The sequence below is a fragment of the Capronia coronata genome (assembly GCF_000585585.1).
Source record: "Capronia coronata CBS 617.96 chromosome Unknown acBCG-supercont1.5, whole genome shotgun sequence".
Taxonomy (NCBI): Eukaryota; Fungi; Ascomycota; class Eurotiomycetes; order Chaetothyriales; family Herpotrichiellaceae; genus Capronia; species Capronia coronata.
In genome coordinates, this window is record NW_006912897.1 from 2,304,868 (window position 1) to 2,329,007 (window position 24,140).

The window sequence follows — 24,140 nt, forward strand, 5'->3', positions numbered from 1 at the left end:
GCAAGTCGACATTCACACCCGATAGATGGCCAATGACCCGTACTATTTTCTGCCGAAATTCGGCTTGTGAACATGAGCGTTCGGAAGCGAGACGTCGGGAAGAGTGATCAACAACCACGGCTACGTATAGCTCGACCGGTGGAGGCGTGGGCTCTTCGACATCAGCATCTCACCAAGGCAGGTGGGTAGCTTGGGGACCGAGGTAGGTTCAAGGTAGGTAGCTTGGGCGGAGACCGTGATATGCATAGAACAAGGACGAGGATGTCTGCGAGAGCGGGCTAAAATGCTAAGAAGAGCATTGAAGACACTAAAACCTGCTAAAACCTGCTAAGTTCCTAGCCTGATTTCTAGTTCTGTATAAGGTTGTCGCTAGTGGCGCAGAGAACTGGAGCTTCACGAGGCTTCGCACCTTGCTTGGGATGCTTGTTACAACTCCCTCTCCACGCCATTCCGCCAATCAAGCTCTATACAATTGCAGCTTACGGACAACGTGCGCAGCTTGTTGCATGAATCGGCACCATGCAGGCGGGGCACTGCATCTTCTTTCGCTGCTGGCTCCTCAAGCTGTGGTGCTTTGGTCCCTTGACCACGCTAAACCCTCCAGCCCATGAATTTTCCCAGCTCACAACAGCAGCACGTTTCTGATTGACAGGCGAAGACGACGCCGATGAGTGCCTTTTCCGCCTGCACAAACTGCAGGGTGCGGCATATGACCGATAGTGCGTGACCCACGAGAGGGATCATGCAGGATCAACATGGCTTCGGCATATCTCGCTCAACGCGGTGACCACTTTGTGGTATTGTTCTGCGATCATGCCGGAAGCAAGTTCTCGCAATGACGGAAGAACGGCTTCAAACCTGAGGAGGCGATATAGGTAGGCGGTATCTGACACTCAAGCATCCCCCCTCCCTCTCCGTCTACTCTCCATCATCTTCTTCGTCCTGTTCCAAAGCACTCGGCCTGCCAGTGTCTACTTGTCCACTTCCCTCTCAACCCAGACACAAGACTATCAGCCAGACTCAACCTTCGGTCAAGATGTGGAACGACGGCTTCGAAGACGCCAACGCCATGGCCGCGATGGTGAATTTCTTTCGACCTACCAAATATGCGTCACTGCACGACGTCGACGCCGAGAAGGCCACCCCGTCCAAACAACCCTCTCTTGGCTCTATCGCCGAAGAATCTGCTTCTGAGACAAGCAGCCAGCCGTCTGAAGATACAGTCTACGAGAAAGACCTCCCATGCCCTCCAGACGGGGAGGGACACAAGCCCGTGAACGCACGGATCGTCTCAGACGCCATCATTGGGTTATCCGACGGTCTCACCGTGCCTTTCGCCCTCACTGCAGGCCTCTCAGCGCTGGGCAACACCAAAGTCGTGGTCTTCGGCGGCCTGGCCGAGCTCATCGCGGGCGCCCTTTCCATGGGCCTGGGTGGCTATCTTGGGGCCAAGAGCGAAGAGGCCGCCTACAGAGCCACCTATCGCTCGACGCAGAGCAAAGTGGCAGAGAGTGTCGGCGCCAACTCGACAGCCGATGATGATGTCAACGGAAGAGGCAGCGACCTATCTTCTGAGATCACCTCCGTCTTCGCTCCCTACCATCTCCCCCCATGTACCCTCAAAGACTTCGCATACCATCTCATCACCTCGAACAGTCCGGAGACGGTGGTTGAGTTTCTCATGCGCTTCGAGCACGGCACACCCGAACCAGCAGCCAGCCGCGCCCTTGTATGTGCCATCACCATTGCGACGGGATATTTTGTCGGCGGCTTCGTGCCTTTGATCCCCTACTTCTTCGCCGGAGATGTCACGCAAGGTCTGATTTGGAGTATCGGTATCATGGTGCTGGCGCTGTTTGCTTTTGGTTATGTCAAGGCCGGCCTGGTCGAGGGCTGGAGCGGCTGGAGAAGTGTTCGAGCTAACCTCAACGGTGGCGGACAGATGGTGCTTGTGGGAGGCGCCGCGGCAGGTTGTGCCATGGCAGTGGTGAGGTTGTTCGACAGCTTTGTTGATATCTGAACATTCGGAGATGGACAGGGGTCAGATCTTGTGCAATCAAATATGAGGACTGATTAGTTCTTGATCCCGTTGGATCACTACCAGACACATGGCCCTTGTCATCATCATGTTGCCTATGTTGACGTTAGTGAAAGTCTTGGACCTTGGACAATTTTGAATTCAGTGGCGTTTGCGGGGTTGCAAGATTTATTATTTGGTAACATAGCTGTCGATTATGTTATTACCCAGCAGTTTAGACAGTTTCGGTATACTGAAAGCTCGTCCGCACCGTGAGGACTGCACAATTGTGTGAATGTGGTAGCAGGCGTCCTCGGAGGTTGAAGATCTCAGTCCCGGACACTAGTAACATGTGTACCGCAGGATGTAGTGAGGACACTTTTACATAGCACTGGACGTCTATCAGTGGTACATGAGTAGACGGGCAAAAGCGCGGAAGTAAAGCACTTGGTCACCAGCCTGGGGGCAAACAGAATATGGTGAGGAGATTGCCGTATGGTCTTTTGTCAAAGACCACACTGGGAAATCTTACTATACATTGAGGAAGGCAGTCACAACGCCAAGAGCCTTTATGGAAGACACCATCGTATTGCCATCTAAACAGTCTCTGCAAAGGTCTAGATATCGACTGTGGATGTACTATGGGGAGGCTTGTGCTAGTATGCCAGTTCTCAGGCCTCAGGATGTTTCCAGGTCCGAACCTCAGGCATTTCAGACAAAGTTGACGAGGAGCGTCTATTTCGGAGGAGCCTTGGTCGTGTCATGGGGGACATCGAGTCCAGAGACCGGGTCGTAAGGATACGGGCTACTGTAATTGTAGGTAGGAGCTTGGCCCTTGATCGACTGCACCACCGAGTCCAAGACACCCATTCCGTTGGCGCATGTGGAGGAGTTTGTCGGCACCGGCCAGGTAGGGATATACTTCTTCTTCGACAACGGGCCAGGGTAGGAGGAGTTATAGAAGATGGCCTCATCGTTCAGGTCAATGGCAGCGTTCTGGTAGCCGGTCTTGTTGGCCACCAGCTCGAAGACGTTGGCCGAGCAGTCCCAGCGGCCTAGGGACGGGAGACCCCAGTTCTGCGAAACGGAGGCGATGGTCGAGTAGTGGTTGTAGAAGGTGGCGTCGGTGGTTCCACGCAGTTCTTCAGGCACAGCGCCGCCAATCAGGACCGAGAAGATCTTGTTTTCGACTTCGTAGGTTTCGTTCTCGTCAAAGGTCAAAAGGACTAGGGTGTCGTTCATGAAGTACTCGTCCTTCAGCAGCGGCTCAAGCCAGTTGCGTTCCCAGCGAGCACCAAACGTGATGTTGGTGTCGTGGGCGTCGTTGGTCATGTTCGGTGTGATGAAAGCCCACTGGGGAAGGTTGTGGTCTTTGAGGTCGTTCCCGAAATCATCGAATCCCTTGATCAGCTCCGACCGGGTGGCGTTGTTGGTGATCGACTGGTACAGAATCAAAGGGTTGTGCTTGCGGACGTAGTCATCATGGAAGGTCTGTTGGTTGGAGTAGTTGTAACCCTGGAACCCTGGGAATGGGATGTGTTCCTGATACTCGGCCCACGAAATACCCTTGGTCTCGAGGAGATCGACCACGGTAGCAATGTCTTCGGGGATGGCGTGGAAGTCGTCGCTGTCCATTCCGAAGTTGTCCCCACCGGCTGCCGCGCAGTAGTTGGGCTCCGAGGGATGAGTGGTCGCCCAGTAGTTGCTGAGCGTGATGCCTTGGTCTGCCAGCCATGCTTGGTTTGGGTCTCCGGCGGCTTCCGAGAAGTCAATGTTCTCCAGCCAGATCTGGTAGAAGCGGCTAAAGGCAAGTCCTTTGACGTTGCTTGTGGAAGAGACTGCCGTGGCTGTTGCCGCTGTGGCCGAGATCTGGCTGGCTGAAGGCTCAATAGTTGAGACTGGGGGAGGGGAACAGTAAGAGGTTGGCACAGCTGCGCTGGCTGCCAAACGGCAAGCGGCCATAAGGAAGGCTGCAGTCTTGAGCATTGTGGAAGCACGCGAGACGAGAATTCAGAGATCTGGTATCCAGGATGAAGGGGTCGGTGAACAAACAGACCTGGCAGCCTGCCGCTGAAGTCTTTTATGGACTCGCGTGCCGCGGCGAAGAAGCGCATTTCTCAGAGCTCGTAGACTTCCTCCCTTCCCCTTCGGGAGCACATCGAGGCGCGTGCCCATTTCTCTTGATGGTATTCGTCAGGTTGAAGCGGCTGTCCTTGGTGTCGTGTTCGACTGTTCTCGTGCTCGTTGAATCTTTTGGGAATATTCACAACCGAGTTGCGGGGCTGACCATATGTATGCAAGGTCCGTTCGATGGGGCAGGAACAAGCTTTAGTGCCAGACACCATAGTAAAGCTAAGGCAACTGGGCGGGGTAGTCGGCCGGAGACTAAAAAGAAAGCCCCGGGAGCTAACACATTAACCATCCTAGTGCAGCATACGCCGAGCATCAGCCATTCAGAATCGACATCGGGGCACGTGGTCAGGCTGGCGAGGCTGGCTGTACAAACCATCATCATCATCAGCCATCACTTGGAGCATTCTTTTCCAAGAATTGACGCAAGGGTCTCACCTTCCTACTCCGGCGGGGGGTAACGCCGAAGCAGAGTTCCCCCGAGCACGACTTCACTGCATTTCATCCACCCAGCGGGGGGGACAGCGTCGTTTGCAGAAACAGTCTTGCCGTGCTGCCGAGGGAGCTGACTTGGACGGGGTTCTCACTTTCACGTGTCTGGATTGACCAAACGAATGTCCTGCTGGCTGTCCACGCGGATGACAGCTGGTCATATTGCGACGGCAATATCATAGGATGATCTAGGAGCAGCATGGTGTCACCGGGTTTGACGTCGATGTGACGCCTGGCTCTGGACACGCGGCACAGTCTCCGAAAGTCACAGGAATTATAGTAGACGAACTTCTTCCGGCTCTTCAAGTCTCAGTCGCTCGAGGCCCTGGCTGCAGCTGAGATATTCCCTTCTTGTTGCTTGTCCCTGCCTTTGCGGAGGTCACCAAGAGCGTCAACTTACGCAGGCAGGGCGGCAGTAAAAGTCGAGAACTAAGTCGTGAAAATGTTCAAACAACGAAGAAGCGAGATGAAGATCAGTGTCTTGGGCCTAAAATAGTCATTGAATAACGCCATAAGATTGACGTAGCTTCTGCCAGGCTGCAACCGTGAGGCTGAAAATACTCCAAAGCAGCGTCATCTATTTCTCAGAACAGAATAGTGTCAGGGGTTTTCTTGACGTACTAGTACTAGTGCCACATGTTAAACAACCCGACTCGCCGAGCACCGACAATATTTAGTGGTTTGAACGGGGAAGCAAACGAACCCCAGATTATGACTGCGCAAGTGCAACGTTCAGGGCGTTTGTCTCCAGACTCATTTCATTCTCTTCTCTCCACGTTACCCATTCCCTCAGTCGTTTGTCGTTGTCGTTTTGTCACTTCTCTTGGTCACTCACTCATCTGATCCCTGTTTCCAGTCATTGCCATTGATGCGCTTTCTTTCGTGATACCCCCGTTTCGTTATCGTTGCAGCGGCCTCGACGTTAAAAGGCAATACCCAGTACCCCTACCCCTACCACCAAACAGCAAACTACTAAAATCCCTTACCACGTCCAATATGCGATTCCATACCGTTCTTCCCTGCGTGGCCCTTGCAACCGCACCGCTGGCAGTGTCGGCAGCAGGCACCTTAGGCTTCGCCGTGGGCAACACCAACCCTGACGGAACATGCAAGACGCAAAGCGACTTCGAAGCCGACTTCAAGGCGATCCAAGGGAACAGCCAAGCTCAAATCGTGCGCACATATTCCTCTTCCGACCAATACGGGAATCCATGCAATACGCCGTCTGAGATCCTCCCGGCTGCGAAATCGGCGGGAATCCAGGTCCTGCTCGGCATGTGGTGAGTACATGTACCTCGAAGAAAAAAAAGGGGTGTCGAACCACAAAACGACCAGAGCTCAGTCTGACAAGATATATGTCTTAATGTAGGCCCGACGGCGGCGCCTACGAGAGGGAAAAAGCGGCGATTGACAAAGCGGACCCCACATCGTTCGGCGACACCTTGTACGGCATCACGGTCGGCTCGGAGGGCATGTATCGAGGCACCTACAGCGCGCAGGAACTCATAGGCTGGATCAAGCAGATGAAGCAGACCTACCCAGACACTCCGATCGGGACGGCCGATAGCTGGAACGGCTGGGCGAACGGTACTATGGATTCGATCATTACAAGCGGCATCGAACTAATGTGAGAGGGTCTCCTGCATGAAGCAATGCTCAGAAGTAAGTGCATAGGCTAACATCATGAACCACAGTCTCGCCAACGGCTTCTCATATTGGCAGTATCAAGAACTCTCCAACGCGACAACGACGTATTTCGACGACATGGCTCAAGCCCTGGCACATGTGCAGGAAGTCACCGGCAGTCTGGACAAGATCCACTTCATGAACGGCGGTAAGCCCCCCAGCCTTTCTTTTCCTAGTTGTCGCACATCCCCTCTCCCCAAGAAGTCCAAACTGACCCTGATGTTTTCTTTCTTCTTAAGAAACTGGCTGGCCAGGCACCGGAGGCACCGACGCCGGCGCTGCAAAGGCCGGCGACGACAACATGAAGACGTACTGGAAATCCGCCGTGTGCGGCCTGCTCGACTGGGGCGTCGACCTGTTCTGGTTCGAGGCCTTTGACGAACCCAACAAGGCCGACGCCATTGGCGACAACGGCCAGAAAGCCAGCGAGCAGTACTGGGGCTCCTTCACTTCCAGTCGGAAGCCGAAGTTCGACATGTCGTGCTAGAGAGAGAGCCCGACTCGATTTGAAGCCGGAGAAGGGGCATGCTAGTATGGTATCTCTCCGGTATCAGGTATCAGGTTTCAGGTTTCAGGTTTCAGGTTTCAGGGGTTTCAATGTCCATGTCCCAGTATCTCAAGCGTGGCGTTCTGGGAGTTCGATCGATCGTCTGCATCGATACCTTGGTATTGGGGACCTAGAATTGGCCCAGATGTCTGTCATGGGGATTGCATCTTAGATACCTAGGTAAGTAGACCTGCAAACATATCAACGATCAATGCATGTCCCAGGTTGACCAGAAAGGATGCTGTCGCTTATGGTCACCTCTCTCTCTCTGATGTTTCTGATGTTTGATATCTAGAGTCTTCCGTGCTACACTGTAGTCCACACTTGGACCTTTCTCACAGCGAGATAGATCACAGCAATCCTCGCAGGAGAGATTGATTCGTGTCCGGTCTCTGACTACTAGCAGCACAGCCTCGTTGGTGCCAGAGGCACTGGCAAGCATGCATAGACGGCTAGGTGAAACAGTCTGTACCTGTAGGTGACTTTATCTCATTGTCGACCAGTTCCAACCTGCCATCCAGCATCCAGCATCCAGCATCCAGCACCTAACACCTAACATCTGGCATCTGGCAACTGGCGCCCATAGCAGTACATCCAGCCAGCCAGCCATCCATGCATGCATACATACATGTTATACCAGACCCGGTCGCATTCGCTATTGTCCCCCTTGTCGCCCTGTCGCTCGCTCGCTCAGTGGGATATATATTGATCATAAAACGCTATCAATGTTCCTCTCATCTCCTCTCATCTCCTCTCATTGCTTCTGCTCTCGTCTCCTTTGACACAATCTTCCAGTCTTTCAGACTTTGCTGACTGACTGACTGACTGACTGTCTGTCTGTCTGTCCATCTGTCTGTCCGTTTCTTTCCTTCCTCTTCTACCTTTTTCAAGACTGATCAGCCCTCCTCCCCTCCTGGACCAACTCGACCCTCTTAATCGGATGAAGCAACATGCCCGGCAGACACATTCTCCCATCACCCGCCAACTCGGCCTGCTCGCCACCATCATTGTGGATCTTCATGCCCAGCCACCGGTGCCACAAGACCTCGGGGAAGCCGGCATTGTAGTACCAGGTGGTGCCGCGGAAATTATGCTCGCGGTCTCCAAAGACGCTGGTCCTGGCGCCGCCGGTCGCGCCGTTGCGGCCACCATTGAACACGGCCTGCAGGTAATTCGTGGGCCATTTGCGATCGATGTACTCCGGGTGCGGGGCATAGACGGCCTTGAGGCCGTGATGCAGCGCGCAGCTGGCCGGCCACATTTCGCTGAACATGGTGTGTTTCTTGAGCGCGGTTTCGCGGTGCATGGTGTCCAGCAGCCGGCGACTGAGGCGCGACGCCGTGATGATGGCCGTGCGGCGCGGCGGCCGGCCCCGCGTGATGTTGTAGCCTGTCGTGTCGTCGCGGAGCAGCCACGTCGTGCCTTCGGGGTCGAAGAGCGGGTTGAACACGATCAGATCCGCGTCTTCGCCCACGCCCCATGAGTATTTGTCTTTGTCGAACGAGGTCGGGGGCGTCGGGTCGCCTTCGAAGACGATGTCGTCGTCGAGCGGTCGTTCGGGACCCCAGATCGGTCTGTCGCCTTGTTGTTTCATCCCTCCTGTGACGGATGCGCTTCCGGACGAAGAGGAAGAGTCCTGGTTCTTGTTACGGGCGGCGCCGTTGAGACTGCTCCAGAGATTGTTGGCGCTGTTGGTGCCTTGGTCTGTCTGGATCCGTACCATCTGGCTGAAGTCTTCCCATGACCCGTGTTCTGAAGGGATGTAGAAGCGACTGTTGCGCTCCCAGAGCAGTTTGCGCGGTTGCGCCTTGGCCCACTTCGACACGCGGTCGAAGAAGTGGTACCAGTGGTGCGTGCTGCGGATGTCCATCTCCCAGTTCCAGAAATAGTCGTATTCCGGGTGCTGATGGGCAAAGTATTGCATCGGCATGAACGTGCTGCGGTACACGCCGTGCACTGGCAGGTCACGCACCCATGTCTCCTGCAGCCCGCCGTACATCAGCAGCATCTGTCGTTCGGACCAGAGCGTGCCCATGCCTCGGAACTCTTCGGGGAGTGACTCTCGTAGGACGCGCTCGTAGGTTTCGTCGTCCGACCAGATCGGAACGTCGTCGCTCTTCACTTGGATGAGGAAATGCACCACGTACTCTCCGCCGCTCAACATGGTCAATTCGGACATGAGAGATCGCAGGTAAATCTTGTCTTCTACCGTGTACGGATAGTCCCACCAAGTCCGGATCACCACCGCTGTCCGAGGTAGCTTCTCGGAACCGACTTTGGGCTTTTCACTTCCCTTTGCGGTTTCGGGCGCCTTGTTCGGCATGGCCGCGAACTCGGGCTCGTCGTCGTTGTCCCTTTTGGTCATCCGGCCAACTTGCATGGCGCGGAACTTTTCGATTCGCGGCTCGGGCAGCTCTTTGAAACGATGTTGGTTGGCAGCGACACATCGTTGTTGAATGTCGGCCCATTGCACCTTTCTCCAGTCCACTTCCGGACTCTCCTCCCAGACCAGATCGGCCCCTTCTCTTTCGCCTTCTTGTTGCGCGCCACTCCCTCCCCGATTGATGCTGTAGCCCAGCCCATACGGCCCGAGCCGACCGAATCGATCGTAGCAGATGTCTGTTCTTAAGCCCAGCATTTCGGCAGAGCCCATGACATTATCTGGGAATCCTCTCGGAATGCCTTCATAGACCCGAACTCTCGGGACGGAGACGGTATTCTTCTCATCCAAATAGCAATCCACCTTCTGGCCGTATTTTGCAACGTATTCCGAGGATGTGTAGTTTGGGTACGGGTCGAATTTGATGCTGGCTTGAATGTCCCGTTTGGTGCGTGTGTTTTCTTTTTCCTGCTCCTTCTTCTCTTCCTCCTCTTCTTTCACTTCTTCTGCTATGTTGATGCTTTCGATGGGCACCTCGTCGTCATTTCGGGGGTATTCGGGATCATTGGACTTGGCCGGCACCAACGAGCGGATTCCGCCATAATATCTCTGGAGGAAAGGAAAATTCTCCCACGGCGGAGGCTTGGGGGCCACTTTGGCCTGTTCAATGGCGACTTTGACCTCTTTGTCTGCGTTCCAACTTAATCGGACAAGCGAGAAGATGAATATGAGCAGAGTGGCGGCCACGCCCAGACACAGCCAGCGCATTATGGAGCGCGGCATTCTCCCGAGATATGAGGGCGAAGAGGATCTATTGGAGGTATAGGCGTTGTTGACCAGCATGGGTCTGTGGGAGGACGAGGTGTTGCGTGAGGATGCGGCCGACGGGTCCTGGTCTTGTTCTTCGTCGTCTTCGTCAAAGATGGCGCGGTTATCTTCGTCGTCGCTGCTTCGTGATCGGACGAAGCCTTCCTTCTCGACATCGGACTCGCCTCGACTCCGTACGCGCGCTGCAGATGAAGTGGTGTGTAGGCCCGACGATGAACTCCTTTGCCATCCCATTATCCTCAGGCTGGTGGCCGAAGCCCCGGCGCATCGTCTTGTTTTGTCTGTGGTCTTTCAAGGTGGACGGATTATGTCGCATGCACCGAAAGCATGTGGCGAATAGTCTGAAGCAAGGTGATCGAGTAAAAGAAGGCCCGAAAATAGTCTGGTCGTGGCGTTGTGCTGTTCAGTGTGAGGTAGATCGCAGGCGAGACGAGGTGTTCCAGTGGGTGTTTTGGAGGTGCGCAGAGTTGGAGTTACAGAGGCAGACAAAGATGGTGCAAGGCGCGTCCAGTAGGTAGGAGGAAGTAGGTACAATACTATTAGGATGTACAGGGAGAGATGAAGAGCTTGAGCCTGTGCCTGCGGAACGCCACAGACCACAAGTATCGTGAAGCTGTTGATACTCTTTCTGTACTGTACTACTGGGGGTAAAATCAGTTCCGGGGCACGTCGGGTCCCTTATCGCCAGCCAGCATCAAAGCACCCATTAAACCCATACTAAAAGTCAACGGGGACTTCGGTCCCTGTCCCTTGGCAGTCAACAGACCATTTCGAGCTGTCAACAAGTGAGCGACAGCGACAGCCGTCCTTATCCCCCGATTGCGGGTGCTTGTGGGCGACAGCATCCACCTCCTTAACCCAGCGTGCTGATTGACAGCCACAGTGGGTTTCAGGGGCTTAGGGCCGCGTAGGGACCTGGTACAAAACATATCCAGAGTACGTACTGTACCGTGTAGTAGACGTCGGTGGTGATGGTGGAGGACGAGGACGAGGACGACGACGACGACGAATGTTTATTGATCTGCCCTGCTGTGCTGTGCCGTGGTGCTGCGCATATTCTATCTCGACTTCTCCAGCTGCCTCAGCGTGAGACCACTGTGGTCCGACGGCTGCTGTCCGTCCTGCTCTCTACTGTTGTCTTTAATCATCATTCCCGCTCGGCGGCAACCCATCGACACCTCTCCCCAGATCCTCCTTCAACGCCATCCCTGCGATCTCCAACTTCTCGCAGTCCTGAAGCACAAAGATCATCCTCGCCCATTCCGTATCACTCGTATTCTTCCACGCGTGCATCGTCGCTCTCTGAACCGCAACATCTCCTCTACGCATAGATCTCCTCTCTCCGCTGTCCAGGACCAATTCGACACTGCCTTCCAAGACAATGCCGTAGTCGAGGCTCTGCGTGCGGTGCATGATGCACTCAAAGCCCGGGGCGAAGTCGACCACGCGACAGACGGTGCCATGTGGGTTGACGAGTCCGAGGTTACCGCTTGCCGCGACTTGGTCGTGAAGCTTGAGGTCTTGGTCGTTGTTCAGGTTCGCGGGGAATTCGGAGGTCGTGTAGATGACGTTGAATGCCATCAGCTTGTCGTCGTAGCTGGTCCAGTTTCCAGGTCGCGATTCTTGGACGATGGCTTTGCCGGTCGACGGGTCATGGCCGGTGATGTGGGTGGTCAAGCCGGGTAGGGAGGTGGCTAGTTGACTTGGGTTGGGTGAGCGAGAGGAAGACATGGTTCGTTCGATCAGGGTGAGAATCTGTGTGATACGAGTGTGGTATAGATGGATTACTAGAACGAAGTACGATGTCTGAGAAAGTGGCCAGAGGTGGAATGAATACACGGTGATATGGTCGAGTTTCGTCAGGGCTGAACTTACTTTCCTCGAGACTGTCCGACGACCAGTAAGTCAGGAAAGAGGTCCGTCCTGTCGGTTGTGACAACAAGCTGAAGTGAAGTGCTATTCATATACGTCTCATACCCCGCTTCCCATCCCCGGACTGTGCCAGGCAGGATGCAATGAATGCTGGGAGTACAGGGAGAGTCACTTCTGTTCGTCCATCACGGTGTGCCGGGTGCGGTTCCGAGTGAGTGTATCTTGATCTACTGGTACCTGAACTTGATCCGAGTCTCCTCGCCTCACAGAAGTAACAGTCCCACAAGACGATCATGTCCCAGTGACACCTCTGACACCTCCGTAGGAAGCACCACGGTCTCCCATCACAGCACCATCTTGAATTCCGGATCTCGATCGTCTCCACACTCGATATACTGGTCATACTTACCATTGGTCTTGTCGCGGTTGATCTTGGCACAGTAGAGAACATTGAGCAGGATTCTGTCGGAGGTCAAATGAAGACTCGGGCAGAGAAGAGCAGCGTACTCACGCGAACCACGCATACACCAACAACCCCAGAATGATGGTGTGCGACTTGTGATATTGAGGCGCCTCGGAAGACTGGTAGATGAAGGCACTCACGAACCCGCCAGCGTTGGCTATGCCCAGCTGTAGAGCAGAGGTGGCAGCACGCTTGTAATGGGCCGCCGAGTTGTTGGAATTCCAGACCAGAACGGGCGGGACACTGGCGTACAAGCCCGTCGCCATCAAGAAGGTCATGCCATATTTGGTGTTATTGTCGTGCTCGCTCACGTTCGCGATGGCCGCATAGCCAATGATGGCCAGCGGCAGCACGCATAACATGACCACTCCTCTGAGTTTCAGACGATCTGAAGCAAACGCCACGACGACCGTGACCACGGCTGCCACGGCGTATGGGATGACCGACCACAGCTGGGCTTCGTTTGCCGTATACCCCAGCCCCTTGATGATGGTGGGGAGGAAGAGCCCAAAGGAGTACAAGCCGGACAGGATGGAAAAGTAGGCAGTCGCCGTTAGCCACATTTGGATGCTGAGGATGCCACGCACGACCTCTGACCAGCGGAACTTCTCGGTCGCTTCGCTGGAATGACCATCGCGTGAGTATGTCGGGGTGTCTTCCTGCAGTCGCTTTGCTGCCAGTGCTCGCTCCTCGGTCTTGAGGAACCATGCAGTCGATACATCGTTGGGAAGCAAGAAGTATGCAGCCACACCTGCGGCGAAAGTCAACAGCCCCTCAATCACCATGATCCATCGCCAGCCGGCATCCAGACCAGCTTTGGGGCCTATGGCTGAAAGACCGCGGGCCAGGAGTCCGCCAAATGCGCCAGCCAGTGAAGCCGAGGTGTAGAAGAGACCGATCCTCAAAGCCATCTCACCTCGAGTATATATTCCTGAAAGATATAGGACCATGCCAGGCAGAAGGCCGCCCTCTGCAAGCCCCAGGAATGCTCTGACGATCAGGAATCCGGCGTAGTTGTGGATGAACCCAAGGCACATCCCGATAATGCCCCATGCGGCAGTCAAAAACGACAACCAAATTCTTGGACTCGCCTTCTTGAGCACCAGATTGCTCGGCAACTCCGCGGCGATGTAGAATGCAAAGAAAATGGCCAGACCGCTGGCGTATTGACGGTCGCTGAGACCAACATCCTTCTGCAGCCCAAGGATTTTGGCATTCCCGACATTGGTTCGGTCCAGGAAAGAGCAAAGAAACAGCAGGGCGAGGACAGGAAGGATTCTAACGGCCAGAAATCCATTGAGCATGATATACTGTCCCAATTCAACAGAATGCTTACCGGCTATCGAGCTTGAAGAGGAGCTTTCGAGTCAGAGCCTTTCTGTGGGCATCGCCAGGCGAGCCCGACTCTGATGCAGCCTTGTCGATGTGAATGACTGAGCTGCTCGTCTGGAATTCATTTTGAACGTCCTCTGGCTTCTGAAGTGCAGACCTAACATCCATCTTGTCGTCGACACTCGTGTCGAAGTAGCGTAGACGTGGTGGATATTAGTTGGAGTTGAGCTTTATGCCACGAGAGCGATCGAAAACCAGGGTAACCACAGCTGGTCGTGGGTAGTCTTTCAAGTTCCTGTGCATGCTCTCGGGCACCTCTTGGAGCAGTGAATGGCAGCGAGCGGACTTTCGAACAGACTCTCTCGTCGAGGTATATATGATGGCCCGGGTCGACCAATGTACGAGTTGTGTCTGTCTCTCAGCGGTCGCACCATCCCCAACATGATGTTACATCTCCGCTTGCAACGGCCAATAATGAGCCATCAACAGACGAGATGAGCGACTATGCGTGACAGGTTCAGGGATGCAAATGAGGAGAGTCGAGAAGCAGAGAGGTGAGTGGACGGTGGTAGAAGAATGTCCGAAGACCTCAGGGCTGCCGAGTCTGTCCGGAGACTCAAGAGAGGTGAGAAGGCGAAGCGCAGGATTACAGCATCACGACCAAGCAGATGCAACGATCGGTAGGTACTGTGTGCCTGGTGAAATATCCTCTTGATCGATATGATCCCGAGACATAATGGTGATGAGATGGTTGGATTGATCGTCGTCGTCGTCGTCAATTTACCGCGGGCATTTTCCTTGGGCGGCCCCGGGCCGGTCTCGGCGTTTCTTTCTGCCGACGTCTGCTCTCCATCTCCATCTTCAGCTTCCTCTTCAGCTTTATCTCCCATCTTACCACTTACATCATCCTTTTACTGTCGAGGCGACCATTCTCTCGTCTTAGACCAAGCCTGACACATATCATCTTCGCCTTGATTCTGTTACACAGTGCCTCGGCTACACATCCACGACCAAGTCCGTCTGTTATATGAGCGATAACTGCGACGGCAAGGCACACCCGTCGTCTTCGAGTTCACCCCGAGGCTCTACAAGAAAACCCGATCAACAATGTATGTAATCTGCTCTCCGGCTCTACCAGCCTCTGAAAATCATTCCTATGCTCTCTATATTCACCACCTCAGATCTACCCCTGGCCCTCTCCCATGGGCGTCTGCAGACCACCCTTCTAGAAACGGTACCCAACTAACACCACCCACTTCCCAGTACTTTGGACCAAGAGAGCCCAAACGCAACAGAACAACAAACCTAGGTCATACTCAGTCAACGCCGGATCCGTCGAAATGTCGAAACTCTCCGAGCCCCTGAAACAGTTGATCAACGCGGCGCACGCCGTGCCCGGCACGCTGAAAGCGCCACCCAACATCCGCTCCACATACTCCCGAATCGCCGCGAGCGCACAGGGCCGCGGCGTCGGCGTTCCGGCATGGGTGACCATATCCACGGCGGCGACCATGACGATGAACTCACCGGGCTCGCTCGTCGAACTGTTCAACCTGGCTTCAACAGTCCCCTCGTCGCCGCTGTCCGCGCCCGAAACGGCCGGACTGATGCGCGAGGCCGGGCTAAAGTGTATTTCCTTCAACGGCATACCACGCAGCATCAATTGTCTCGGGGCGTTCCGCGAAGGTCTGCCGCGCGACGTCTTCGACGCCATCCCACCCCCGGCCTCGCGCAAGGTCGACTCCAGTAACGCCGACGAGGCCATGGCGCGGGGCCGCGCAACCTGGGATTCCATCTACCGGCCATTCGAGGTCAAGCTGTTAAACAAGCTGGCCCAGAGCCACCCGAACTTACCCGTGCACATCCTCGCCGGACATTATGCGACAGTACTCTCGGACCCGGAGCCCGCGCCAGGAACAGAGGCGTTCAAGGTCGGCCGTGTGCTGACGTCTGTTGTGGGCATCTCTTGTCTGCGCGCCCAGACGGGCGTGGGCCCACAGGTCACCAGCCACGTGTTTGGCTTGAGGAAGGCCTATCAGGACGGCACGGCCGAGAAGGACGTGGAAGGCGGAGAGTGGCTTGCCAGCGACGAGGGAAATCAGTGGATCCTGAATGTCGTGGATGAGATCGTTCAGGCCCTGGGCGAGGGACGAGGCTCCAGTTTTGCCCCGGGCATGCAAGGTGTCAAGCCGAAGCTATAGAAGCGTCTCAACGCTCACTTCTGATCCACTCGGGGTCACCAGCTTATGTTGCCTACGGAAGTGCTCCCTCCTCCTCATTAGACGGTGGCATGGAGGGGAAGGGAACAAAAGGGAGATACCCACCCCAAGCCATTGCCTTGGATGTACGGCTCGGGGATGGCCACGTTTGTTTATCTGGCCTACAACACCATGTCTCGTCCGCCCGAGTGATCTGTTGCAGCTTTTACATGAGAACGGAAAAAGAGAGGGTGGGCGAAAAGGAATGTACCTCGACAGAACCGGCCGCTTGTCTGGTTCATTTGGACATATGATGATCATAGAGGATGAGCGCATGAATGTGGATGACTGTGTGGCACCTTGTATACCACTTCAGTCTACCATTTACCACTATACCATATATATAAAATAGATGCATCCATTACGTCCTATATCAGTTCCATGCCCATGAACGACCACATCAGACGGATGTATCCGACCTAGTATTCTCCCATCTCATTATACATCTGATATCTATGGTCTATCTACTTCATGTCTTTCTTGAGGTGGATATACACACTCATCCACCTTTATCCATTGACCCTCGACCCTCGAACGACCAATTATCCAGAGAAATGGCCTCCGTCCAAACATTCCTTCACCCCCTTTCACGAGCAGTGTATGTATGACAGTAACAAACCTGCCTCAGTCTCCAACTCAATGCGTCTTTCTTCTTGATTTTCCCTCGTCCGCGTCTCGCGTCTCTCTCCTCCGTTCTGATGTTCTGGTTCAAACACTCATCACTCCATCTGTCCCACATCCTGCGCAACGGCGAAACTGGCATCTGTCTTGGCCCTTACCTCCTCGACCGACACCCCCGGCGCCAACTCGGTCAACGTCAGAGTCCCCTTGACCCGATCGACCTGAAACACGCACAGATCCGTGATAATCGTGCTGACGACCCTGGCCCCCGTCAAGGGCAGGGCACACGTCTCCACGATCTTCGACTTGCCATATTTGTCCACATGATCCGTCGTGACCACGATCTTGGTCTGGTCCGGGTTACTCACCAGATCCATGGCGCCGCCCATGCCCTTAAACACTTTGCCGGGGATCATATAGTTGGCCAGATCGCCTGCCGCGCTGACCTGCAGAGCGCCGAGGATGGAGACGTCGATGTGTCCGCCGCGGATCATGGTGAACGATTCGGCCGAGTCGAATGTCGACGCGCCGGGGATCAGCGTCACCGTCTCTTTGCCGGCGTTGACGATGTCCGGGTCGACTTCGTCTTCGGTCGGGTACGGTCCCATTCCTAGGATGCCGTTTTCCGACTGGATCCACACTTTGACGTCCGATGGCAGGAAGGACGGGGCGAGCGTGGGCATCCCGACGCCCAGGTTGACGTACATGCCGTGTTTGAGTTCTTTGGCAGCGCGGCGGGCGATGCGGGTGCGGCGCATCAGGGCGGCGGACTTGTCTGATGAAGCTGAAGAAGAAGAAGAAGAAGAAGATGATGATGATGATGATGATGATGATGACGATGAACCGGATACGGAAGATGCGTCAGATTCGTTCCCGGCGTCGGTATCTGCCGGTCGGGTCTTCTTCAGCTCGAGTTTCTTCGGGACGGTCGCGGGCACGATTCGGTCGACGTAGATACTTGGGAGATGGACGTCGTTGGGGTCAATGGATCCCACGGGAACGATGTTTTCCGCTTCGACGATGGTGAGGCGGGCTGCTTTGGCCATGATCGTGCCAAACGCTTTGGTGGTGTATCTAACAAGACAAACGGACCGTGTGAGTGATATTGTAGTGTTTCGAAAACGGCATTGGGTCAGGGAAAGGAGAGAGGCACTGGTCCATTCTTACCTGAACACGCAGTTACCGGCTTCGTCAACCTTCCATGCTCGCAGAATGGCCACGTCGCCAGTCAGTGCGGTTTCCATCACATACGTCCTGCCATTGAAGATTCGTGTCTCTCGTGGATGGCCGGATTCCAGCACCGCGGACTTCTTGGTGTCTGGATCGGCAGGACCGAAGCGCGAAGGGATCTCGCCAGTCTGGATCAGAGTATCTGTATTGAAATCTCAGCGTCAGCGCCAACACTAAGCATGTTTAGTCACGTCGGGTGGTGTGACTTACGGACACCGGTCGGCGTGTAGAAGGCAGGGATGCCAGCACCTCCCGCCCGGATTCGCTCAGCCAAGGTTCCCTGCGGACATAATTCAATGGCGATGTGGCCGGTGAGATACTTCTGCTCCAGTGCTTTGTTGTTGCCCAGGTACGAAAGAATGCACCGGGTGATTTGACCCGAGTGAGTCAATGGAGCAAGTCCACCGTCGCTACCGGCTCCGGCATTATTCGACACAGCAGTCAGGTTGTTCAGTGAGTCGAATCCGCGCTTGTGGATCGCCGTGATGATGGTTTCTGGGCGTTGAGAGGTGAGTTGTCAATCTAAAGTTGGACAGACCGAAGACATCTCTCGAGATATGCCCGTTAGAATGGTATGACTTCACTCACCAGCCGTCCCACACAGTCCAAAACCCGCACTGAAAATGGTTGAACCAGACTTCAAATCTGCCACAGCTTCATCTGCGTCCTTGAACAGCTTCGATCGTGTCCGGTCAATAACAGGCAGTCCATCGGCTTCTTGCCATTTGGAAGGCGAGGTCATAAAACATCGAACACCATGCTGCCTCACTATCCGGTTAAAACGCGGCGTTAACCTTAAGTGGCAGACCGGGGCTCTATGAGGAACATAAGTCCTGACACCGGAGCCCGCGCTGGTTCTGATGTCGTTGATGCACAAAAGGAGTGTCCGCCTCGCTGTCGCCATGGTTGCTGGCGGCGCGTAATCGTCTGAGCGCGGCTGGTGAGAGTGTAAAATATGTACAATAGTTGTAGAACCAAATATAACGCAAAATGTCATGACTGACGCGATCGAGACCAGGGTCCCGCAACCAGATCTCGCGACATCCTCGAATCAGAATCAGGCATCGTGCGTTTCCCTTCCCGTCTCCGTCTATTTTCCGGCGTCACGTGCTCTTCAGGGGTACAGCCCGGCTATATTTCTGACGCCGAGTTCATCTGAGGCCGTCGGACGGTTTTCGAGCGGACATTCCTAGGGTGTGACTGCGACTGCGACGATAAAGGCTCTGGACGAAATTGTCATCACATACCGTGGTGTTATCCACCTGTAGTTGGTACAAGTCAAAGCGATGGGAAATTCGGACATTGTTTGGAACGAATTGCCACTGTTCAAGCAGAAGATAGATGATTTGGATTTTTCTGAGGCAGTTTGCGAGTTATTCACGCGGGTTGCTCTTGTTATATAATAGGGAGTCCTGGTGGGTTTTTTGCGTTGCCTGGGTATATATGCAGTTGTGCTTGAGCAGTCCATCGTGAGACCTCAAGGCTTGAATGCCTGTACATTTTCTCGCGTCCTCGTTTGCAGAGACCGTAGCGATGGCGGCTAGGACCACTCACCATGTATACAGGCCTTGCACAACTGTCACTCTGATGTGTATGGAGCAATTGCGGAAGCTGGGCATCCCGTCGAGGGCGATGACTGTCCCAGAGCGCGTCCATGCAACAAAGCCCGCTCAGATCCCGTCTGAAGGCCTTGTATTCCCAGTCTTCGTCATGGGTAACTGATACAGGTTTCTAAACAGTTGGCAGGCTTCAATCATGTGACGTTCGGCCAGTCCAACCAATCCAGAAACATTGTCTCGTCAAGCTGGAACAAATCTTGAGATGTACTGGCGTTGTTGATGGCTTCCAAGATCTGATCGTCGGTCATATCAAAGACATAAGGGGCTGAGGCTGCATCCACGGTATGCGCCGAGCCACTCCGGGCATTGCTGTATTCGGGATTCAGGTCTTGTGGTTGCGCCTGCTCGGGAGCTCCAGGTGTTTGACGTGGATGGTCTTCGGTCGGCTTCAGAATGGAGCTTTGCAGTAGTCGACGTATATGCTTCGCAAACAGAACGGACAAGCCTTGACGATGTGTTGGCGTACTCCCAATTCGTTCGAGAACTTGTGTGGTTTCTTCAATGAGGGCACGAGCATTGTGGCCCAGGATTGCTCGATTTCCAGAGGTGGTCGTGCCCAATGCAAGAGCAAAGGTTGCGGCGAAGGACACCATAATGACGGTGTTGTTCGGCATGGATTTCAATCGATTCTCCCCCTGAACGGCCGCCCTCATCACGTTCATGGCCGAAGCTAGACCTGCCGCTCGGAAGAACTGCTTCACATCATTTGATGCGGTTGGATGATTGACGACGTTGCAATAAGTGGATAACTTGGTGTGGGAGACCAGAATCTCAACGTATGGTGGCAGCTGGCCTTGCATGACATTAGTTCAAGGTTCCGATGCTGCGGTACGCTCACGTTGGCACCTACCGTCGCCTTGAGTGATCTGGAGAGACCAGACCGCATACCATTGCTCGAAAAAGCGGTCAATCTTGTCTTTAAGGCTGAAAACTGGTCAGTTGCTTCCATGCAGCCGACACCTTTCACACAGGCAAACGGTGCATGAAAGAAATAAAACCCAAGAAGTGATTAGACAAGCAGAGTCCTTACAATTTGACTGCCGTGTAGCCACCATTTGCCCCTTGGCCACTATCACAGAACTCGCGGACGCTGGAAATTAGGCCAACCTGCGATGATTAGTCCTGTGAATATCTCTCCAAAGAATAGTGTACCAAGTCTCGTCTCAAAACCGCAGCGGAGATTACGCTCCCGTCCCATCGATCTGCAATGTCGGAAATGTGCCAGGTATCACAGCTTTCCACCAATGGTCCAATAGGGACAGCATAGGGTCGGCCCCTCGCTAGACAGATGCTAGAACGCCACTGTTAGCGACAGGACTGGATAGAGAGCCGAGTGTTGACTGACCCTCGGTCGAGAACGAACAAACCCAACCATGCTCGCTCTCTAGTCCTCAGGAGCCTTCGTCCCCACGCCGAGGATGGGTCGACACCGGGAAATCCATCAAGTTGTAAGGCCTTGGCGGTGTCGATGCACTCGGCTTTGGCCACTCTGTCCAAGAACCCTACCGGCCGAATAGTGGGAGAGGGCACGACTATTTTGTTGAGACAGAGATCCAGGGCCAGCGTGAGCGCCATGGATAAGTACGAACATGTCTCATCATCAGCCCACTGCTTTGCCGGGACCATCCAGGGAATATTGACCATGAAAGCCAAAACGATCTCGACAGATCTATTCCTGTTGGCAATGACCAACCGGGCCAGATGGTTTCTATGGTTGGATAGTCTTTTGCATAACGCATCTGCTTTTGGTAGAAACAAGGCGGATGCGGCAAGAATGGACGTGAAGAGAAAGGCCGATCTCGATCGCACAAAGCTGGCAGTGTGAAGGACTGGGTCAAGACCCCACCGAGTGTGTGACAGCCTCTCGTAAAAGAACGCAAAGAGCGAGTCGGCCTCCTCCACGGTCACCAGCCCTAGGTCGATCGGATCGAGGTCAGGTGAGTTGTCCAGCTTCGACATCGGTAAAGTAAAGAATCGTTGTAGTTCAGTGTCGTCTGGGTTGGCGTCCGTGGCACTTGGTCGCGGAACGACTCCAGCAGGGGAAGTGGACATTGTCGTGGAGGGCGATTGGCCAGGCAGCACCGAAGCCATGGCAAGTAACTGGAGAGGATTGTCGGCGTTGTTGAGGGCAAGCTCATCCGGCTTCTCGCCAATCTCAGCTGGAGATACCTCATGACTGCTTTCGACGGTTGCAACTCTACCGCTGCCCACGAGGCTTGTCTGTAATTCAGAGAAAGGCTGCTGGTCGACAACACCGGGAGGAGCCGAGCTGGACTGCCGAGGCCGTGACGGACTCACCTGAGGAGATGACACCAATTGGCGGAGATCTGCCTCAACTTCCCTATCGAGACCTATGGTGCCAGCTTTAGACCGTTTCAATGCTTGTTCGACCTGGTAGATTGCCTTCTCGAGACCACTCCTCTTACTGGGAACCAGAGTCAATTCGATGAACCGATCCTCGGACATCACTGCACTTACTTCTTGACACCTTTGTATCTTCCCACATGGTATTCAGGCGTGACACATTGCAGACCAGCATGTTGGCATTTCCGACACACAGCAGCACCAATATCACGTGTACACTTCACCTTGCTCCGACGACATTCGAGACAGGCGGCTTGTTTTGCCTGGGCCGAAGTCGGTGCCGCATCTTCACTCACCGAAGCGCTAGGATTCATGCCTCGAACTAGGCATCATTTGGACTTGGGAGCGTGACCGAGGAGCTGTCGAACGAGGTAGTAGGATGAGCATATGACTGCATTCACCGAGGCTGCTCGAGAGACAACAAGGAAGATCAAGAACCAGCGAGTGGACCAGGTAGGTACCACTATTCGCAGCTCGTTCGCAGATACATTAACAGAGCTTGACTGAGTCTGGTAGACCTGGTCTGCAGTGGGATAGTATGATTGATTCGGTAGCAAGGAGATTGGAAGACGACCTCGGCCTCCCCGCCAAAAACAGTCATCACGTGAATAGCAGAAGGGGTTTATGCTCCGCGTTAGATCTATCACCACTGCACGTGGCACGTCGGAGACCGGCGGCCGATGAGTCCGGCGGATCACTTCAAGTTCGAGGTGAAGAAACATGTGGCATGCAGTCATGTTGAAGAGCTCACCCACCTCTTTGAGGTACTAACCCCTGCCACAGGCTATATGACATGGATCGCTAAACAAGACGAGACGTGATAGAGATACTGTACCAGTAATTCATTTCACGACAGCGGCTGTTTACCATTATTGGCCTCACCGGCTTGATTTTAATCCCGAGGACTGAGTACTTCTGTTCTTCCCTGACCGGACTCGGGCATGTCAGGCTCGGAGATGACAAATGGCTTGAATCCTCACCGTTGTTTATATGATCCCTATGACCTGCTAGTAGAATCACAACCTCATCAAAGACATTACAGAAAATGGTCTCGCTTCAGACAGTACAGCAATCCAATGCTCGCCTCGCCTCCCTCCCGAAAGGCCTTGTCGCGCTGTTCATCGGCGCTACATCGGGGATTGGCCAGAGCGCCCTGCAACATTTCGCTCAACATGCCTCCGCTCCCCGCATTTACTCTGTTGCCCGCCCGGCCACGGTTGTCTCGCACGAGAGTTTGTTGAACTCACTCCGCCAATCTAATCCGACAGGTACTTACAACCTCATCACGGCCGACGTCTCGCTTGTTTCCGAGATCGACAAGGTCGTCGACGCGGTCGCACAAAAAGAAACCAAGCTCGATATCCTCTTCATGTCGGCCGGCTTTATGGCCTTTGAGGGCCGTCGGGATACACGCGAAGGCCTTGACCCTTCCATGTCGACGCGGTACTATTCGCGGCTATACGCCGTTCAGCGGCTACTTCCCTTGCTTGATAACGCCGGCGTCTCTAGTCCGCGCGTCGTCAGCGTACTGGCCGGCGGAATCGAGGGACCGCTTAACGAGCGGGACCTAGACCTACGCGACCCGGCCAAATGGTCGATTTGGAACTCGTCGGTGCATGCTACCACCATGGGCACGTTGGCCCTCGAGCGGCTTGCGCGCGAGAACCCGCGCCTGAGCATCGTGCACTGGTATCCTGGACCCGTGGCTACTCCGGGCCTTGCTAAGGCCGCCCAGTTCGGTATGTCACCGCCGAATCCGATGAGCATGGAGGAGACGGGTGCACGCGCTTTATTCCTAGCCACCAACGATCGGTATGCCGTCCAGCCAGGGGGTCTTGTGTCAGTGCCGGAGGGGCTTGAGGTCGCCAAGAGATCAGGCGGGGGAATCTTTCTGGTTGATCCGCTGGGGGAGGAAACCAACAATGAGAGTCTGTTGGCCGACTTGAGAGCTCGAGGAGTAGACGAAGCTGTGTGGAGGTTCACGCAAAGGGTGTTTGCTACTTGCGTTACTCATGAACGCGACGGATTGGAAAAAGAACCTAGAAGTTGACCTCCAGGATGCATTGAACCTTACCAAGGCATTCCGCATGTCGTTCCAACACAGCAACACGCCGCGGAAAGCTCTAACCCACCTCGTCGAAGCGAACAACTGAAGCATGCTCGAACCAGCAAACCCGGTTAAGTCGTCGAAGCGCTTCGTCTCGATCAGCCACGTTCGAGTTAGACGCAGGCATGAAGCACATAATGACTCTAGGAAAGTTACTTCCGAAAAGCCGAAGTCGAAAATGCAAAGTCGGGAGC

At 54.5% G+C, this 24,140-nt stretch overlaps 10 protein-coding genes across 10 annotated transcripts; 4 read left to right on the forward strand and 6 right to left on the reverse strand.

The window, feature by feature from the left end:
- Nucleotides 1-1,036: 1,036 nt before the first annotated feature.
- Nucleotides 1,037-2,020, forward strand: A1O1_06502 (uncharacterized protein; the record flags this gene model as incomplete). Its single annotated transcript, XM_007727380.1, has 1 exon — nucleotides 1,037-2,020. One exon carries the CDS (start codon nucleotides 1,037-1,039, stop codon nucleotides 2,018-2,020), a length of 984 nt encoding a protein of 327 aa, XP_007725570.1.
- Nucleotides 2,021-2,752: 732 nt separating this feature from the next.
- A1O1_06503 (acid phosphatase) lies at nucleotides 2,753-3,979 on the reverse strand (the record flags this gene model as incomplete). The annotated part of the gene is made up of 1 exon (XM_007727381.1): nucleotides 2,753-3,979. The coding sequence occupies one exon, from the start codon at nucleotides 3,977-3,979 to the stop codon at nucleotides 2,753-2,755; it is 1,227 nt and encodes a 408-aa protein (XP_007725571.1).
- Nucleotides 3,980-5,635: 1,656 nt separating this feature from the next.
- On the forward strand, nucleotides 5,636-6,812 carry A1O1_06504 (uncharacterized protein; the record flags this gene model as incomplete). Its single annotated transcript, XM_007727382.1, has 4 exons — nucleotides 5,636-5,919; nucleotides 6,009-6,266; nucleotides 6,334-6,473; nucleotides 6,565-6,812. 4 exons carry the CDS (start codon nucleotides 5,636-5,638, stop codon nucleotides 6,810-6,812), a joined length of 930 nt encoding a protein of 309 aa, XP_007725572.1.
- Nucleotides 6,813-7,758: 946 nt separating this feature from the next.
- On the reverse strand, nucleotides 7,759-10,314 carry A1O1_06505 (uncharacterized protein; the record flags this gene model as incomplete). Its single annotated transcript, XM_007727383.1, has 1 exon — nucleotides 7,759-10,314. The coding sequence occupies one exon, from the start codon at nucleotides 10,312-10,314 to the stop codon at nucleotides 7,759-7,761; it is 2,556 nt and encodes an 851-aa protein (XP_007725573.1).
- A 906-nt stretch (nucleotides 10,315-11,220) lies between these two features.
- A1O1_06506 (uncharacterized protein) lies at nucleotides 11,221-11,811 on the reverse strand (the record flags this gene model as incomplete). The annotated part of the gene is made up of 1 exon (XM_007727384.1): nucleotides 11,221-11,811. The coding sequence occupies one exon, from the start codon at nucleotides 11,809-11,811 to the stop codon at nucleotides 11,221-11,223; it is 591 nt and encodes a 196-aa protein (XP_007725574.1).
- Nucleotides 11,812-12,296: 485 nt separating this feature from the next.
- On the reverse strand, nucleotides 12,297-13,915 carry A1O1_06507 (uncharacterized protein; the record flags this gene model as incomplete). Its single annotated transcript, XM_007727385.1, has 3 exons — nucleotides 12,297-12,414; nucleotides 12,464-13,693; nucleotides 13,752-13,915. The coding sequence occupies 3 exons, from the start codon at nucleotides 13,913-13,915 to the stop codon at nucleotides 12,297-12,299; spliced, it is 1,512 nt and encodes a 503-aa protein (XP_007725575.1).
- A 1,172-nt stretch (nucleotides 13,916-15,087) lies between these two features.
- A1O1_06508 (uncharacterized protein) lies at nucleotides 15,088-15,948 on the forward strand (the record flags this gene model as incomplete). The annotated part of the gene is made up of 1 exon (XM_007727386.1): nucleotides 15,088-15,948. One exon carries the CDS (start codon nucleotides 15,088-15,090, stop codon nucleotides 15,946-15,948), a length of 861 nt encoding a protein of 286 aa, XP_007725576.1.
- Nucleotides 15,949-16,724: 776 nt separating this feature from the next.
- A1O1_06509 (3-oxoacid CoA-transferase subunit A) lies at nucleotides 16,725-18,598 on the reverse strand (the record flags this gene model as incomplete). The annotated part of the gene is made up of 5 exons (XM_007727387.1): nucleotides 16,725-17,396; nucleotides 17,478-17,700; nucleotides 17,794-17,998; nucleotides 18,067-18,351; nucleotides 18,445-18,598. The coding sequence occupies 5 exons, from the start codon at nucleotides 18,596-18,598 to the stop codon at nucleotides 16,725-16,727; spliced, it is 1,539 nt and encodes a 512-aa protein (XP_007725577.1).
- A 1,011-nt stretch (nucleotides 18,599-19,609) lies between these two features.
- A1O1_06510 (uncharacterized protein) lies at nucleotides 19,610-22,153 on the reverse strand (the record flags this gene model as incomplete). Its single annotated transcript, XM_007727388.1, has 6 exons — nucleotides 19,610-20,268; nucleotides 20,326-20,399; nucleotides 20,506-20,582; nucleotides 20,628-20,766; nucleotides 20,821-21,900; nucleotides 21,954-22,153. 6 exons carry the CDS (start codon nucleotides 22,151-22,153, stop codon nucleotides 19,610-19,612), a joined length of 2,229 nt encoding a protein of 742 aa, XP_007725578.1.
- A 731-nt stretch (nucleotides 22,154-22,884) lies between these two features.
- On the forward strand, nucleotides 22,885-23,889 carry A1O1_06511 (uncharacterized protein; the record flags this gene model as incomplete). The annotated part of the gene is made up of 1 exon (XM_007727389.1): nucleotides 22,885-23,889. One exon carries the CDS (start codon nucleotides 22,885-22,887, stop codon nucleotides 23,887-23,889), a length of 1,005 nt encoding a protein of 334 aa, XP_007725579.1.
- Between the last annotated feature and the right edge of the window lie 251 nt (nucleotides 23,890-24,140).